We start from the raw sequence: 20,604 nt of genomic DNA on the forward strand, positions 1-20,604 counted from the left end.
AGTTCCACTCGTTCTTTATCTATAATTTTCAGACCTCCAAATAAATTACCCAAACTATATCTGACTATCGGCGTAATCATTGCACCTCATTGGGGTGTAAATGCTAGTACTAATTCACCTTACATACCTCTTTAGACATACCCATTGCACACCAAGGTGCAATTGCTAATATTAATTATAACATAATAATATAATAATAATTTAATTTAATATTTCGTTTTTGAAAGCACTTTGGGCTCTCCGTCGCCTCTCCCATGTAAAGCGCCATTATTGAGTTATTTTATTTGATTTGCGTGAGTTTTATGCTTATGTACCGAGCCAATATTCGCTGCTCTTTTTTAGCTGCTGGGCAGCCAATTGAGTTCTGGATTATTTGAGTTATTGAGGTATGGAAGACGACATCATTACGGAGGAGGTTATAACTGAAAGCAAATCGGAAACAAGGAAACCAGTTCCACAGGCCGAAGTGCACCTTTATGTGAGAGGACAAGGACCCCTTCATGTATTGAAATGCCCCCTTGGTGGGTGGGATGAAGACAAGCTTGATCTGTTACAGATAATGGATGACTATGGCCTCAAGGCTCTCTATGCCTTCAATCCCTCATCAGGTCGAGGCCTACCTATCAGGTACAATCCTAAAAACGGCCTCTCCATGCTGTCATACAGAGGAAAACAAGTCTGCATTGATGGCGAACCTAAGGTATGTACACATTCCAGCTTTCTATTCGCATGATCAGAGCTAAATTGGGTTCTTGCATCGGCCCTGTTTAATCTTTGAGATGTCTTTGGATTCGTGGTTTTTTCTAGTTTGCAGCCAAAATTTAGGCTATATGGGGTTTTCTGATTACCGATGAATTTGGTTTCTTAGTTATTTGAAGTGTTTAATTAAATATAAATGGGTCATGTGGGTGCCGATGACTAAAGAGGATTTGGGTTTTTGAACTTGTTTAAAGTATTGATTAAAACATATTGGGTAAATGATTGCAAAATAATTAGGTTTTTGGATTTTTCCAAGTTTCCAATCAATACGGGGATTAGATGACTTATTTTTTCGGAAAATTAAATTGGTATCATACGGAGAGCGTATGATTATAGATTAATTGGGTATTTGGAATTTCCATGTATTCGACTTAAGAAGTGGCAATTATTTGGAGTTAAAGGTTAGGGCACTCTATGATATGAACTGGATTTCTGGATTTTTTTTCTTACTTTGCAGGATTCGTTGATAAAACCCATTACAAAAATGTTTTTGGTGTTTGCACTTGTGTCATTGCTGGTAGCTATAGCAATGCGGGCGGAACTTCCTGAGTGGACTCATAAGTTCAAGTTTTTGGGAGGTAGTTCCTTTACTTGGACCGTGGCCATTGTCGTCTTCGTGTTCTCTCGTTCTCGGAAGAAGTTACAGGGTTTATTAAGGAGTTATGGATGGTTGTAATGCGTGCGGAATGGGGGTTTGTATTTTACTTTACAGATTCCTCAGTATTTTCAGGCTCTTGACGTATGCGACAGTCTGTTGTCTTATAGAGCAATTTGAATGATTATTTTGTTTGGACTGTCATAAGCATATTCAGACAGCTAAACATGTTCTGGGGTTTGAGGTGTCTCTATATCCCAATGAATTTTTCATTTATTCAATGTAAGATTACCACTTTTCGATCTTCAAAGCAGTCAATCTTCTTCTGAGGTGTGATTGTAAAAAGGAATTATCTTTTTATTTTCAAATTGTGAGGATATCGTTAGTCCGAGGTCCTCATTCTTGCCACAATTGTTTTGTTTTGTTCTCCAGGGCTTTAGAATGCAATTAATTTGCGTTCAAGACAGTTCTATTCTATAGACCATTTTTCTATGCTGCATGGAGTCTTGATACGGGGGGATTTGTTTTCGGGATGGGGGCCAAGGTTTTGGTTTGGATGGTACAAATATGTATAGTCCTCAAAAGAGTAATTATAGAAAATATACAAGAAATAACATATGAAACTTTAAAGTAGCCAAACATATCTGATATTGTATTAAATTGAAAATGCTGAATATCCATATATTTTTGTAGCCTATGGGAAACCATATTTTACATGAAATTCCATGACTGGAGGGTATCAAACTCATACTGTGTACCTTTGAAAGGAGAGAATGCAAATATATATCAAGACAGTGTATCCTTCTAATAGCACACCATTCTGAACTACATAAAATAACCATCTGAGCCCATAAATAGGAGAGTATTAATATGGAATGTGTCAATATCCCATCATTGGAATATGCTGCTATCATCACTATCTTGTAAATCATGAATAACATAGAGCACCCATGACCACAATATGGGAACCACTGGCAATGTTAGCACTACAGAGATGGAGGATTCTAACATGCAATCCCTGGAACTTATAGCCCAAAGTCTGCTTCCAGATTGACAAAACACTGCCTCTCACAATTGTTATGCAAGTGGGATTATTGACAAGATGGAGGATTCTAACATGTGATCCCTGGAACTCATAGCCCAAAGTCTGCTTCTAGATTGACAAAGCACTGCCTCTCGCAATTGTTATGCAAGTGGGATTATTGACAACACATACGCACAAATTAGAAAATCAATAATGAGGGAAATCCCATTACAAGGACGTGTCACTGTGGTGAACATATTGTAAACTATGGATATCAAATAGGTAACAATTACAATATAAATTCACAAGGCATGATACTAAAATTGTGGCAAATATCTGTAGAGAGGGAAGATGCTAACAGGATGTTACAAATATAAATTACATTCTGCATTAGAAGCTGTTCATGGTTTTAGGCGATAGGAGGGCAACCGGGAATCCAAATGAACAACCTAACGCCATCACACACTTATCAACAGGGAATTACTCGCTTGAAAGTTGAAACATAACAGTGTGATACTAACAAGCAATGTCAAAATGAAATAGTGGAGGCAATTGGTACTCATCTTAGTATTCTTCTGCATTCGTTTATCATTAGCAAAAAAGTTGGGTACCTGCAAGTCAGGATAAAACAAAGATTAGCCTATTTTTTAAGTTTCTTAGGTGATCTTGTCATGATTTTAATATTGGATCTGCATTTTATATTTCCCTTCAAAGATTCTCTCTGGAAGAAGGCTAGAGGTGTTAGTTGTGACAGTCATTGAGGAGACCAACGTTTCTGCCAACTTTTGAATGGTACAAGAAGTTTGGGTGGTTCCTTAGTCTGTCATCATTTTCTTCACTCTTGCAGAAGTACTTGTTTCTCCAACATCATCTTTGTTGCAGCTCTGTTCAATGATGTCTCTAAGCCTCTTACGCTTTTCTTGAGGATTTCCTGAAAACTTATCAAGATGGCCTGTCCTGTGGTGAGTAAAAATGGCCACATTGCATCACTTCTTAACTGGAGTTTGATTTTCAATCTCATTTGCAGGTGTTTGAGCATTGCTGTTATCAACTCAAACATGGGTTTTTTAAGGTCCCTCATTTTATTTTTTCCCAATAAAAGCTCCTCCAATCATGGGATTAGCAAGTGGCTTGCCTCTGACCCATGTAGTTACAAGTTGAATGGTCAAAAGTTACTTTTAATGCTCCTTCCTTGTTCCTTGGTTATGTGCTGAAATGTCGTAAGGTTGATCACTCCACAAAATGTAAATTACTATCTCAGTTCAAATGATGCACTTTCTACCGAAGAGGTTTGCTCTTTGCTCAGAAATAACAGTTAACACAGGGAATCTGCATTACTGTTTGAAATAATTCTGACTTTTTTATTCAAATAGAAATATCAATTGTTTACATGACTGTATTCATATCAAAGCAAGGAGGTGCTTGTTACAGTAATCTGATTGGAACTAGCTGGTTATCCAGTTGCCCTGGGGATCTATCATCCAAACTGACCCTTACAGTCGCCTATGGATGATTAGGAGCTGTTTAACGCCATCTTGTGAGATCTGATATCAGAGATTCAACTGGATAGAGCAACACCTTCAAATTTTTGTCTTTAAACTCCCAGGGGCCTGGATGGGTGCTTTGATTCTGTAGTGAAGACTCTTCTAATGCAACCACAGCCAGACATTGAAAGTGGACCACGGGATGCTAGTTTATTATGTGGATCTTTTACATCAGATCTGGAACTGACTTATGCTCGGTGGATTTACTGCAGATTGTAGTGTGGTTACTCTAGGCATGATGATTTTTGTACCTGGTAATTGCTGGACTTGCTGAACTGGGTCTGATGAATGATGTAGTTCGCCTCTCCTCTAGACTCTAATTCTGCTCTATGCTGATGCACATGTATCTGCCACTAAAAATATGTCAAGTGACTGCAGGAAGTGACTGACAAGTCCTCCAATCCAATCAATTGTGATCAGACCTGGTAGGAAGTATTTTGCAAGGTTAAACAAGGGATTCAGATCAGATTAAGATTGCAGAAGCGTAGAACCAGGTTAAGGTTGTTGTCCTCACCTTAACAGGTGGCTAGGGTTTTCATTCCAGCTAACACCCTCAGGAAAATTTCCTAGATCCATACTGATTTTCCAGATATCTTCCACTGCCAGTAAAACACACTTATTTACTAACTATGCAGGTGCCAAGGTCCCAAATTTGGGTGCCCAAAATTCAAATATAATTTTTGCTAAATTTTATATTTTATTATTATAATCTATATTTTATTTAAATAAATATTAGTAGTGATGTTTAATAAAACCGTTTAGCCTTGCTGGGTCAGCCCAGCTAGGGTAGGGATATGACGTGAGCTGATCCTCATCCTTAGAATTAGGGGACAAGTACTCAGGTTTCATTATTATTGAGCAGAAAGAGCATATGTGAAAATAAATGATCTTTAACGGGGGAAATAAAGTACTCTTCAGCAAAGAAATCCAGAAAAACTCTAACAAATGGCTGTTACAGCCCTAGAAGCAAGGTTTGAAAAATTACTTCCAATTCTTACTGACACGTAATAGAATATTCTTGTGTGGGGTAAACGATACCAGCACACAACTTGCTTCTCAAACCAAGTAAACCCTCTTCAACCTTAACCTGTCCAACAAAATATACAATATTGTGGAATAAATAAAAAGCCCAATGACTCTACAGACTTCCAATGTAGATTTGACAAACTCAGTAGAAGTAAAACTCTGAACAGGACTTGCCAAATTCTGGATTTGGGCTCATAAATACTACTGAAACAGGTTGTCAAACCCTTTAAATAGATGAAACAAGAGATAGTTCAGGTGGTAATGGAATGCAAATTTATGATTGCTATGTTACATGATACTTTGGGGATGGTGATGGGAGTCTGAGGGTCATTTTTTTGGGGAGGAGAGAGAGAGCGCTCATAAATACTTACTGAAACAGAATGTAAAAAACCTTTTGAATAAATGGAACAAGAGACAGTTTGGCTGGCAATGGAATGTAATTGTTATGTTCCATGGTGTTTCATGGACAGGGATGGCAGTCTATGAGGGCCATTTTTTGTGGGGCAGAGAGAGATTTTATTGCTCTTATGCTGCTGCCATGGTATATTTATTGTCGCTGTTATAATGCTGTCACGTTATGCAGTTGATGCGGCTCCACAAGTTCAAAATGATAAAGGATGGGTAGCATGAATCTCCATGTAGTTCACCCACCTTTGTAAAAGGCAAGATTTAAAAGATGAGGAGGCACCTCAAGAGTAATCCAACTCCACCAGATGGAAGGAGGAGGACACCACCCCCAACATATTTCCTAGGTTACCCTTTTAAGTAAAATGCACAAAGAAAGGGGGAGAAATTTTAAATGAATCGAGGTAGTTTCATTTCCTAACAAGGTTCATTCTTTTATCATGTTAACATGGATTCAACAAGGAGGAACAATTATTTCTTTTCTCAATGTATACATCAATATAATTATCTTATCTTCTATTTTAATCAAGCAAAGGTATTTATTTAACCTTCCAAAGGAGAGAGAGAGGTGAGGGTAGTAGAGAGAGAGGGAGAGGGGGCAGAGAGTATGCTCCAACATCCACCAAGGAGCAACCATTTCAAGAGAGAGAGAACTCTAATATATAATGAAATCAACAAGGAGCAAGCATTGTTACTAACATTGTTATATGGACAACCAAAAGATGAGTGGTATCGTGAAAGTTCAATTCTATGCATATTAGTGCTGGATTATGGATTGAGATTACTCCAACATATAATGAATCCACCAAGGACCAAGCATTTCAATAAATGCATTGATTAAACCAACATCTACACTTTGTCTATGCATTAATTCATCAAGTTCAATTAGATGCACTGATACAAGGATCAAGCATTCAAGAGAGAGATTACTCCAACTCCAACATATAGTTAATACACCAAAGAGCAAGCATTTCAAGAGGGAGATTACTCCAATATATAATGAATCCACCAAGGAACAAGCCTTTCAATAAATGCATTAGTTAAACCAACATTAACACTCGATTATGTATTAATGCATCAAGGTCAATCAGATCCATAACCAAAAGGACGAGTTTGATCACAAAAGTTTAATTTTATGCAAATTAGTGGACTGTGGATTGAGATTACTTAAACATATAACGAACCCCCTAAGGAGAAAACAAATGTATCAACCAAAGTGACATCTACTTTACCTATGCATCATGCATCAAGGCCAACTAGATGTACATTAAGAAGGACAAGCAGAATGCAAAGATCAGTTTTATTCCAATCAGGGTTGGATTGTGGCTTGAGATTACTATGTAATGAATCCACCAAGGAGCAAGCATTTCAATAAAGGCATCAATTAAACCAACATCTACACTTTATTTATGCATTAATATGTCAAGGTCATTTAGACACACACTTGAAAGCGCACCCAGGAATTCAAAAGATCAATTTTATGCAAATCAAGGTTGGATCATGGATTTCTGCCCATTTGGTGGTTTGACTGTGGGTTTTCAAGAAATCTTGTGGTCCCACCTATTATTGGATTGGGAATTATCAGAAAGTGTATGGTCTAACTACAAGTTTTTACCACAAACCCTTTCACTTTAAATTTTGACTAAAATAACTATTTTTATAAGTTTCCTATAAATTTAACAACTTGAAATGTGCTAGAGACTAAACTAAGTTACATTTATTTTGCAAAAAATCAACTTAATACAACCTTTGTCCACACCATTTTGTGTTTTTCCCCACAAATTCTCCTTTATAAATTGCATTTCTAAAATGACATGTTTTTCTCAAAAATTACATATTTTCATTTCTAATGATTATAAACACACACAAGAGAAGCCATCTACAAATTACCAAATATTTAGTCATGAACAACTCCAAGGCAACTAGAGTTCAACAAAAGTTGCTACCTCATGACCATATGATATCATCAAATGCATGGAAAAGTTGAGACATTGAAGTCAAACTCCTAGCTTGGGATCATTGTCAAAGGATCAGGTTTTACATACTTACATCTGGCACGTTTCATTTCAAGGCCCACACAAGATCATCTGAGAACAAACAAAAGGAGGAGATTCACATTAAGAACCACGTACTAATGGTTCTTAAAAGGGAGAGTAGTGTGGATGCACATTGTAAAGTATTTCAAAATCACCGTCACACCCAACCATAGAAGGCACAAGCAATGATGCCAACACAACATCCAAACACAAGAATGAGTCATCTCCAAGATCTCACCAATCATAAATCCACAAATAAGATTGGCCCAATAAATACTCTACAAAACTAGGAATGACACCCTTAAAACATAAACATAAAGTGAAATTGTTTCGAAACTCTTGAAAGCACAATTGCAAGGCAATCAAATCCTTTTCTTTAAACCTAGAGTATTAATCAATCACATAAAAATGAAATACAAAGATATAGTGGCTCACCATCTCAAATCAAACTTGAAGTTTGAGAGTTGTTTAACATCCTTCCCAAGCTTTCAAGACTTCAAAAACTAGTGTATTTTCTATTTGACTATTGAAACTTTCTCCAAAACTCAAATTTTACCTTAATCTAACTTTTTATCCAGTTTCTTTTTAAATGGGAAACAATATCAGTCCCCTTGTCATCTTAAACATTAGTGGATATACAAGGTAAGTTGTAAGCTCATGCCAAGTCTATAGCTTAGCTTATAAAATTTCAAATTTATAAAAATTAGATATGTCACCATAGTTGACCAATTGATTCACCTTGTGCACAACATAGCAACTCCATTTTAACAAATGAAAATATTCTTCCATACAACCTATGAATCAACTTAGAAACAAGATAAACCTGGCCCATTCTAATCAATGATCATAGTTTAGAAGAGATAGGAGGGGAGAGAGAGTTTAACCATACACAAAGTTTAGAGTCGGAGACAATACCTAATCACAATCATGTTGAGTCATTTTAAATGACTTCTTAAAGGCAACATGAAATAACATTGTGACAAAGTACCTATAGTAGCGTGTGGCAATGAATCAATTAACATTTTCTTCCACATAACATCTAGTCACTTAACTAACATTGAGATATTTGTACTTACAAGTTACAACTACAATAAGTGCGACAGGTGTCACCAAATATTAGGTTTACTTAATCAAGCAAATGCATAATAAAATCAAATTTTTTTCACTAAGAAGCTTAAACCAGCATCTAAATTCATCGTCACTACTTAAGAGTTACATTGTGAATCCAAGGATGATAATTATGAAGCATCAGCACTGAAAAGAGAGAATGAACAATAGTAATAAAGAGGACATAAGTAATGACAAACCTCCATTTTAACATTCAGGTCTCCTAACGTGAAACATACTAGAATTCCTTGATGCATGCTAATGCACTCTTAACATTCCATTATCAGGCAAATTAATGACATTGCAGTCATAACAACAATCACCAATACAATCAGGAATAGGATCAGAATCATCCAACTCATTCACTAGGGTTAGTCATAACTAAATACTGGCGAAGGACTATCAAGGCATGATTCCATGAATCATAAAAGTTATCAACCAAGATGGTCAAAACTAATTAATAACACGAGGGTCACAAGCAAACAAAGTGTGACTATGGCAGCAACATGATTGGGCCTTACAATAATGGTTCCTCTAATCACTGCAATTTTCTTCTCCCCATCTTGATGATGGATCACTGAGTTTGTTCCAAAACATTGTTGCAAAAAAATTACACTCTTAAATCCCAAAAACTCTCAAAATCATTCATATGGACTGTAGAAATTCATGACTACCATGAATTGGTACTTTCCAAGCCATCCCAAGCATCAGTTGGGTTGTGGGGTTGATGCATGGATTTAATAACCTACAACGAGTCCAAAATCTTCTTTTCAATTTAAAATACCATCAATATTAATTAGAATTCATTTGTTTAGGAAGAATTGGAAAGGGGATCAACCCCTTTTTTTAGTATTGACCCTCTCTATTTTTTAGACAAACACCTAATTGGCTATACCTAAAAATTTTGTATCAAAGAATCCTATGACAACAATCACATCTTCGATGATTGTGTTTAGCTTCCAACTTATACTGTCTCTTTAAAGACTCTATTGATAACGATCTTGACGTTCTGTTATACTTCGAGGCTTTCTCCATCCATACCCTATGGCTATTTGAACTCCTAATGTAGAGATTTATCATTTGCTAGATTCTTTCATCCCTTCCCTAAGTTCTTAGTACCCTTAGGAGTATCTCACCCATCTCTAAAACACTTCAACGTCTCAAAGGCCCCAGATTTCCTTTGTTTGGCCCTCAAAAAGTAAATTTACTCAATCATGTCTACAGGATTGGCCCTCCACTAATATGTTTGGAGAGATAGTGGACAGGCAAGCTACGGAAACATTGGAAGCGATCATGAAATAAATACTGAAGCAAAATCACAATCTGATCTTAGCAGGCGATATATGCTAACTACTAGCCTCTGATAGTAATAAACAATAATTTCTATTGGTGAAGCTCTACAGCTTTCCCCAGAATGACTCTCAAAGAGTTCTTTTCCTGCTAAAAATGTGATTGTAACTTGTGGGCTTAAGTTTCTCTGTGGTTTTGAAAAGCAATCCCTTCCCGTTTCTCTTAATTTTTTGTAAGAATGCATACACATGCAAATTGTTTATGCGAAAATGGAATGTCAACTAAATATTAACATTTGTTACCATCAAATTATAACAAATGGTTCAGTTTTGGTTGAAAATATATTTGATTACTCAGAAAAAAAAGTAGCCTTAAATAGAATGTTCATCTACGGTGAAAGATGCCACAAATTTTAAATGCTTGTTATGTGACCTGCTGGCACTGTAATTAGCTAAATTTAAACAGGATTTCCTTGTTGACTACAAGGAAAGCCTTATAGTTATATCATAGCAGAGCAAAATAGAGGAAATCATCGTGCATTTCTTACAGGCCCAACATACAGAGTTTATTTCGAAATATCTTATATTTCTTTTTTAGTTTAACAAAACATTATATTCAACTTTTAAACATGTGCATGCCTCTGCGCCTTGACAATTCTGTTGTAACTGGTCAAAATTGTGTAAGAAATCATCTACTTAATATTTTTCTTCTGCTGCTTTAAAATGAATATATTTATTGAGAGTCAAAATTGTGTAAGAAATCATCTACTTAATATTTTTCTTCTGCTGCTTTAAAATGAATATATTTATTGAGAGAAGCAACTCAGAAATATACAAACGGTAGATCTCATTTATAGCAACGGAAGCGTAGAGGCTTACCAATAGGTATGTACACACCCTTAATTGAAAATGAGAAGAATCTACAGGAGATGTAAATCTTTCCTAATGTGTTCATACTACACGTACCAATAAACTTCAAAATCTCGTAGGGAAAGAAACTGATAGAGTTTCATAGCAAAAGTTGTGAAAAACATAGGCGAATCAGTGCAGTAAATGAGCTGGCATGGACAGTTATGTGTGAGGCACCAAAGTCTGCAAGATCCTTAATATTATACTAATCCTTGAGTTATGGTATGATCATTCAATTTCGGATTTTCATTTTATCTTGGAATGGCTTCTTTTGTGGCAACATAGTACCATATCAGGCTCTGACAAGAACTTGATGACAAAGGTGGAGGATGGTTTCCTAGCTCTATTTCTCATTCAATTCAATATTTCTTGTTTACCACATAGTACCATATCAGGCTCTTACAAGAACTTGATGATGAGGGTAAATGATGGTTTCCTTGCCTTATTTCTCATTCAATTCATAAGGCTCAACACTTGCTGAAGGTTTTGCAAATGGGGTAGCAAGTTAAGTGGGTTTTAACCTTGGGGAAACTCCATGGTTAAGCGTGCTTGAGTTGGAGTAGTATTAGGATGGGTGACCCCCTGGGAAGGACCAACATTTTACCTCTTTGAGCATCACCTAGACGCAATGAGTGCTAAGTGTACCATTCATTCTCATGAGAAATAGGTTCGTGAACCACTACTCATGAAACATGGGTCAATGAGTTTGACTCGAAAACTACACAGTTGAATCTTGAGAGCAATATCATAATTACTTGTTTACATTATAGTTTTCATTTAAATGTTGTAATGGCCTCTAGTTTTGTTTTAAATTTGTAATGACCTCTAGTTTTGTTTCATTGAGGGTCTAAGGTCAGACTTAGCATATAATACGGTTCTTTTTTTATGCATAAAAATCTAAATTTTAATGAAATTGTATATAATTGCAAGGGAAACAAATCCTTTTAAATAAATCTAGAGGAATTAAATAAATGCATGCGCATGAAGCTTAAATTAACCTAGATTTGTATAGACATCAATTGAGAACTTGGTAATTGCAATAAATGATTATTTGTATATTGAATGAGGAGGAATAAGGCATTTAGCTTTGGGAGCTATAATTAAGAAATATGTGGCAATGAATGTTGATGTTGTACAAATTCAATTGCCTTGTCCTAAAAGTCAATACTCGTTGTTTGATTATTGACTTATTGTCAATGGTTGTGGAATTCCTTATGGATTGAATTCATGCCTCTTGGGATTGAACTCAAGTTCCTTGAAAATGATTTAATTTGAGGAATTGATTTGTAACTTTCATAGTCTATATGGCTAATTGAGCACTTTTGCAACCTATTTTGTCTTAATCTTCGATATTTGATAGTGCACAAGGATCAATGGCATTTAAAAATATGCTAAGGGAAGTTGTTGGATTGTGACGGTCCGGTTTACTTTAGTAAACCTTTTGATAGATTCACTTTACAACCTTGGGTTAATGATTGAAGACAACAAACTCAAGCTTGTAGTGACCCATTCAAAGATAATTGATGCAAATGCACTCAATTTAGTCCTCTAAATTGAAGAATTCTAGCAAGAATGCACTATTTAATGCAATGTTTTTTCTTATTCTTGAATTATGCATAAAAATAGAAATGAATGTCTTTAAATGTCAAGACATAGCAATAAGTCATATAAATGGGTGCCAAATTAGATCATAATGGTTGGTGAAAAGCACAAGTTGGCAGAATTTGAATTTATAATGGTTTATCAAGATTCAATTGTATAGTTTTCAAGTCAAATTTGATCTATATTTTATGAGGAGTGGTTCACATGAAACCATCTCCCATGAGCTTGCAAATGGGATACAAAGCTAAGTGGTCTTGATCTTAGGGGAAACTACATGGTTAAGTGTGCTTCATCCTTTTGAGCATCACCTAGATGCAATGGGTGCCAAGGAGACCATTCATGCTCTTCAAAGATGAGTTTGTACGATCTACTAATCATGAAATATGGGTTAGTGAGTTTGGGTTGAAAAGACACATTTAAATCTTGATAACATCATAATTTGACATTGTGAAAAACACCATTTACTTGTCAAAAATTGAATTTGAACATTTGAAATTCAATGCTCAATGACTAGGGATCAAACCTAAGCACCTTGGGATTGGCTTAGGATAGACAATTATAGACCTCTAGATGAGGATCAAGTGTATGGGCATGCGTAAATATGGTGCAATAAAGGGCTAATGAGGACAAATATGTGTCAATAGATGTGAATAGGGAATGTGTGCAAGTATGCATAAATGGAAATGAATTAAGGGTTGGAGAATGAACCAAACTTAGCACAAGAGTGCACCACTTGTTGATACGTAATCGTATTAAGTCATTTTATAAAAGTGGGCCCAAAACTAATTGAGAATCGACATCCCTAGTATGTCAATCAAAATGTCATAATTAATGGGATTGGTGGCATGGAAGAACAAACTTGTAGGAGTAATAACATACAACATACAAAAAGGTGCATGGTCATATATAGGGGGTTGGAGATTTAAAAAGTAATTTTCATTGGTTATATCCACCTCGACAAACTCAATCTCCTAAAGCTTAGATCATTCTTTGTGATTAAATCAATGGTGTGAAGATGTAGCCACATCTTAACACATGGCTAGAAGGTAGGTGCTAGCATTGATTAGAGTGAGCATTTGGAGGTGGTAAGTTGCTTGTTATCCTAGATTTTTTGATTTTTTGTGAATATTTCAAGTTTTTCGAGCAGAGTTTCATTTATTTTGAAAATATTGTAGTATTTATTTTTTTCTTTTTGATTAATCCTTGCTAATTATATTTTCTTTTTTATTAGCTTGCCATTTTTCAATGATTTTGTTGATTGATTATGAACTTATAGTTTGTTGTTTTTATCGTGTCTATAGGTGTAGGACAAGGTAGAGATTAACACGCGTTTGCGGAATTGACATGTGGACAGCATGATATCACCCACTCGTATAGAGGAAGATTGGGAATTGTTAGAGACAACTACAAGGGTGTATTATTATAGTGTACCAAATTACAAATAGAGAGATGATGCAATTAGAGAGCAAAAAAGGTTACATGTAGCCTTGGATTTCCTTCGAGAGGAAAGAGTTAGGTTAGACATGGAGTTGGTTTTGACAAATGAGAGGTCAAACATGCCTACATGAAGTAGTGATGCAATAATTACAATTGTGCTTCAACAACTAGCTTATTCACGATCGAAGGTAGCAAATCTTCATGAGGAGCTAGGTTGGATGCGAGGGATGGCCATGGCACTAGCAGAGAGGTCAAGGTCAAGGTCAAGATTGAGGACTAGATCTCAAATGAGGCCTTATGATAGTAGACATAGTGATGTGGTGGGGAGGGATCATTTCGGTAGTTTCCCTCAAGGTCATATGTGGTTATGAGATTATTCATTTTTTGTTTGAAACTCATTATGTGTTTTAACACTTTGTTTTAGTGTAACTATTATTTTCATGACATTATACATTTTATTTCTCAAGTGACATGATGCATTTTGATATTGTGATGTTATAGTTTAGACTTAGATGCTATTTACACTTTCTTTGTTTTCAATATATATATATATGTTTGTATGTGTATGTAAGCATTTACAAGATGTATTAGGATTAGTTGTATATGTGTGTGAATTTGTTAAATGTATAATGACTAATGAATGGACACATTTATCGCTTATAATCAATGGACAATAAATTCATTGGTGAAATTGATAAATAATGAATCAATCAATAGATTAAAAGGAATCCCATAGTAATGAAATAACATGATGCCTCGTTAAGATTTGATTTAGGTTCAATTCAATGATCTTTCCTTTTCTTATTTGTTCATTTGGCCATCATTTTTCTTTAGGTTGACACCTAATTCCATGATGTCATGCAGTTTCTTGTGGCTTTATGAATCTATGATGACTTTGTTTATTTTTTCCAATTCGTTTGTCTTTATATGCAAGTTTGTGCCTGTGTTGATATTCATGAATGCATATTTGTTTTATTGACGGATAGGGGGATGATAGTTTATTTGTAGAAGTGATACTCACAGGATTAGTGTCACACATGCTCATCTCCTCATTATATGCTTGATGTGGTTTGTCATAAATAGAAGGATCCATATATAGACATGAAACGTTACAAGCCTTTGGATCGATACAATGTTTGCCAATACAAGACATAATGTAATTGATCACAATGATCATGTTCATTTTTATCACATGGGGTGAAGAAGTTGTTGGAACTATTTATTGGTTTACACGTGTGGTTAAGGAACAATGGTGATTTTTAAACCCTTGGATTGACAACCTTATTAGTGCATTAGTTATGGATTTTTAATTTAACTCTTTAACCCAAACTCCCAAAAGTCTACTTCGAAAGGATTTAATCGGTTACAATAGCATATAGTTTAAATAGCAAGGGAAATAATAAGTAGTGAAGCACAAACACACAAGTAACAAAACATGTCACATAGTTTCATTTGGAGATAACTCAAATAGTTGAAAATGTTTAAGAAGGGTATACTTCTATTATCGCACAGTTTCATTTGGAGATAACAAAAATAGGTGAAAAAGTTTAGGAAGGGTATACTCCTATTATCTCATCGCTATTTGGTGTTAGTACATGATTAAAATGGCATTTAAATGGCCTTTTGGAGCTTTACAATGTTTTTATAGACTCCCTTGTCTCCACTCTACTACAATCACAAGAACTACAACTACAATTGTTTTATTGAATTTGTGTAATACATTCATTAGGGGTGATGGGTTCCACGAGCAACGATAAATATGAGTTGTGAACACAATTATTTAATATTGTTTTCCTTACATGTGGACACCTAGAATGAGGTTATTAATGATGAGAAGAAGACAAACAAGAAGCCTTTGGGCTTTTCTAAGTGGGGTGCTTGGAAGAGGAAATAATTGTCTCTAGGTATTTCTTCATTTATTACGTTTAATTTAATGTTTATCTTCCATGTTTAGGTGCCCAAGTTGGAGGTAAAGTATTGGAGCTTGAATTAGTGTCTTTTCACATTTTGTGGAGGCATTCCAAGAGGTTGGGACATTTGGAATGAAGAGTCTTCTTTTAACGCCTGTTTGGCGTTTCAAAGCTATTGGCATGTTTCTATAAACAACTCCTTTAATGTAGTATAAACAAGAAATAGTTGAGTGTAGAGTTATTTTGTAGGAACAAGGGTAGTTGGAGGCTTAATTAGGCTCTTCACAAGTATACAGGTGCTGCCATGTTGGAGGCAAAGAGGAGATTGGAAGTCAATGTATTTTAATCACATTTATTTATAGATAGTGCATACTTGGCCTCTCTTCTTGGTGGAGTTTGTTTCTGCAAGGGTTTCTCCATGTAAATACTAAGTTCACACAAAGTAGTGTTGATAAGCATGATATGTTGGTTGATATCTAGCATCATAAAGGAGGATCAAGCATGTCATTTCCATATTATTTCAGATTTCCATGTAAGTTTCAAATTTTCATGTTCTAGCAATCCAAGCCTTGTATCTCATCCTTTGATTAATTATTTGGATATAGATTGAATTTCTCAACCTTTGGTATTATAAAATATATAATTCTTAACAAAAATGTGGTCTTTTTAAAAAGATGACATGAGTAAAGGGGGGATGAATTAGATTTTGGCATCATCTCAAACTTTTTTCATACTCTAAGTATGTAGGCTTGTAGGGTACTTATCTTTTAAGTATTGCATGTCTTAGGTGTAGTTGCTTTAGTTTACAGGTCTAGGTTTCTTTTGAAGCTATTGTATACATTTGCATTTGTTTATTTAATTTTTAACTTAGTGGTTTTAAATCCCTATCAAAAAACATACAATCTTTCCAAAAATAACTAATTTAAAATGAAATTTTCATGCCATATAATTGCTGTGGTGGTATAATTTTCTTAAGAATTTGATGAATAAGCATTTGTTGGATGAATACTAATTTAGTTGATGAGCTTCATGCAATAGATAAGATGTATTTCACTCCATCATTTGCTAGATGAATACTAATTTAGTTGGCGAGCTTCGTACAATAGAGAAGATGTATTTCATTCCATATATTAGGGACAAACATTTATAGAAACAAGTTCTTCACAAAACCCCAACTACTCTACTCCTTATGAACTCCGTTTACTCTTTCAATTTATATTGTTCTCTTAGTACACCTATCTAGCCATTCAGATTTGATACTTTATTCTATGTTATTTAGGTCCTTGTCATTTATATTTGTCATCTTCATGTTTCCTTCGTTGAAGATTTTTTTAATAAACCAACTACTCTCCCCTCATGAACTCTGTTAATGTTGACCCTGCCATTATTGCATGTTAACATGTACTTATATGTATCTTTGATCTCCACAATTATTGCATATTAATATGTATTAAAATCCATTGTTGACTATCATACTTGTGTAATGTGCACATTACAAATAAGTACATGTTTTTTTCATTGATTATTAGAGTGCCTGATATACACAGTAAATATTCATTGAAATGCAAACTATTAATTATATAGGATGAAAATTTTCTATTAGAAAATGTAGTTTGTATTGTGTTGCATAATTATGGATGTTCCGATCAAACCATAAATCTAAACATAAATTATTGATGTCGAGATTGAACCACAATTCAAAAATAGAATACAAGGGATGAGTTATCATGATTGTCATTCTTATGCATTTTAGACCAAGGTATCAAGCCAGTACAAAATGATGTATCTTGGATTGATGCATCTCCTTTATCCAATGATATGTGTATTGGTCAAGTGCTAAGCTATAATTCCATACACGATTAATTATGTGACAAAGAACTAATCCCTTGCTCATGCAACCTCTTTCTTTGGATTAAAATTTTATAGGAAACAATATCATGGTCATATCACTTGATATTTGAGAAATCATTGTTTGCCGACATGGAACCGAATATGTGCTTGGTATGTATGTAGGTCCAATGTGATAAATAGAAATATAAGAAAAATATATATTAAGAGATGAGATGACAAAAGTAAAAGAGGAATATTTAAGTTACTTTAATATAAGCCCTTTTGTATGGTAATTTGGACATAACAATTTGATTATTCAAAATAATATGAACTAGTGCATTGGTGTTACTCTAAGGTCTTTATGTCCTCTTGATATCAATATTCCATATTTTTGGATGCACTACATTTTCATCTAGAATTTTAGCATAGTCTCATTCACTCTATATAGTTAGATTATGGATAGAGTTACTTATATTGATGTTTATGGCCATCAACGTCAAGCTACAGGTTAATTGATTGAACAAAGTTTATTACATAATATAATTGAAATTAGATCCCTTCCAACTAAGGATATTAGTGATGGAACTTCAATTATACATAGACCAATCATCTAGTCTTTAAGCACTTGGTATTATTTATTATCAACATATGAGCCATAAAAAACTTGCAAATGGCTATCCAAATGATTATGTTATGTGGAATTTATTGATGGTTCATATTTATTCTTGACAAAAGTGGAGTATAAACAAATAAATAATATAGATAAACAGTTGGAGAACAAGAAATAAGGATCGCCAATATCTAAATATATGATCCTTCCTTTATCCATATGATATTGATTATTCCAATTGGAAAGTCACATAAATTATTGATGGTAAAAAGTATTATTCCTTGTCAAGGCTTGAGTGTTTCTCGCCTTCCTTGAGTTGGGTTCTGGGTTGTTGTTGGTATGACAAGTTTTTTCTTTTGGCTTGTCTGACCTTGTTTTTGTGGGGCTTGCTTGCTATTTTGTTGTCTCTCTTACTGCCTATGGGCTGTTGTATTATGGGCCAACACCCTTGTTTTTTGCTACTTTCTTAATAAAAAACATGTATTGTTAAATGCAATGTAGAGAAGTGATTGATGCAGACACTATAAATGAAGATGTTAAATGCTTTTTTGATGCATACATGGATACTTTGAATTAAATTTTCATAGATATGGTTGCTCTTGCTAATGATTCGAGCTCAAATGAACTAAATGATCTTGCACAAACATGGATTAAACTTAGTAGATTTCTCTTGAAACAAAAAAAGGTTTAGTGAAAGATTTGATAAATTGTTCGGAATTTAGATGTACTATATTACAATGAATCAAATCTTAAAATTAAAGTCAACATAATTAAGGGCCTATCCATAGTATATGATATTAAAGGCATGCTACTTCTATATGTAATAACATGGACCCTAGGGGACAACCTTACGTTTTGCAGGAGACTACATAAGTTAAAGAGATTCTCATTTGATGGGTAAATGAAATCATACAAGTCATCCATGTCTAAGATAGTTAATAAAAGTAAATACACCACACATCCAAATTTCTAGTTGATGTAATTGCCATTAGTGTGGCTAGCATAATTAGTCCATGATGTTGTCATTTTTTACTAGTCAACTTAGTTTCCTTGCTATTTGTTTTTATTATTATATTTAGTGGTCATGTGTATTATATGTATTACAATTTGATTTTATAATGATGTATAACTAAGTGAGAATTCAATTATGGCACATGTAGAGGAAATATGTATGTCTCTTCAAATTTTGCTATTCAAAGTCCAATAAAGGTGAACAACATTTATTAGACAGAAACACTAGATATATTGTAGATAAAATGGATTAGGGGCTTCAATATATGATTCCTTTTAATGTGGTTAGTGTTGGATTGCACAAGAAGAATTAAAGGGGTCAATATAATTGTAGAAAAATAGGAAAATAGATAAATAGACATGATTGAATGATCACATATCAGTCTATTACTGATTAATGAGTATAATATTGACGGTTTGTTGGATATGGCTTTTGCTACTCACTTTCTTAGAGGCAATGCATATTCATTAGAATTATGTACAACAAATGTTTATATATGTTGGTGTAAATTATGTCTCATAATTACAGTTTACTTAAGTTGACATAGGGTAATGCATTTCATAGTAGTTTGGATATGAGACACTTAGGGAAGTGTGCACATATGGATGATGCATGTAGGAAAAATTTCACTTTTGGTGGTCTTATCTTGTTGTTACATTCCACCTTCAGTGGCATATCCACTTGAAACCTTTTACCGGAATAATTGATAAAGCATTAAAACATAATCGAAAACTAGAGAACCAATATCATGCAACCATAACACATAACACCATGATTTGTACGTTGAAAACTCGGTAAAGGGAAAAACCATGGTGAGAAACCCAACCCATAGTCAGATGATATTTCTACAGAAAATATATAATTACAATAGGGGCCTGCACATGCAGGAAGACACATTGCCTATAGCATACTGCTCATCACAATGGAGTCTCACTAACTACAAAATAGGTCAACCACCTCAAAGTATTTGGACAACAATCTGGAAAGAAGAATCGTCTGTGATAGCATCAAACATGCCAGATTACAGTTTCGGTAAAACTCAATACCAGATCTCTAAAGCCTCTTACATAAACCCAACTCGATCACCTATGATCAACCAAATCCTCTGCACAAATTCTTACATTATTCACTCGTTGCCTATATGATCTATAATGAGATCTTACAAATATTTATACAAGCCCTAGACCTAAACAATTAGGTCAGCCACCCAAATGATAATTCAATAGATCCATTACATAATCATGAAATAAAATCATAAAACGTGTCGGCCTAAGGCCAAACAAATAGCATCCAATCAATAACACATCCCGGAAGCGCATCAAAAGGATCCATCAATACGTTCCATGAAATCGATCCATAGCCTAGATAGCACCGGACCTAAATTAGATCCACACACGCCAAAGCAATGACACAAATCAGTTGAGGCATAGGCATAATCACCATTAGCATCCTGAATCCCTTCTAGAAGCTGCACCAACACCACTTAACATTACATCAAAGATCTTCAAT

General features: G+C 34.6%; 1 protein-coding gene across 1 annotated transcript in view; it reads left to right on the forward strand.

Annotated features, from left to right (window-relative positions):
• Window positions 1–246: 246 nt before the first annotated feature.
• LOC131079035 (probable 2-oxoglutarate-dependent dioxygenase SLC1) overlaps window positions 247–20,604 on the forward strand; it is an 80,647-nt gene continuing 60,289 nt past the window's right edge. The window contains exon 1 of the mRNA XM_058016911.2: window positions 247–700. Coding sequence (XP_057872894.2) covers window positions 389–700 — 312 coding nt within the window. The 5' untranslated portion in view covers window positions 247–388. The remainder of the gene's footprint in view (window positions 701–20,604) is intronic.

This window comes from Cryptomeria japonica, chromosome 4 (genome assembly GCF_030272615.1).
Source record: "Cryptomeria japonica chromosome 4, Sugi_1.0, whole genome shotgun sequence".
NCBI lineage: Eukaryota > Viridiplantae > Streptophyta > Pinopsida > Cupressales > Cupressaceae > Cryptomeria > Cryptomeria japonica.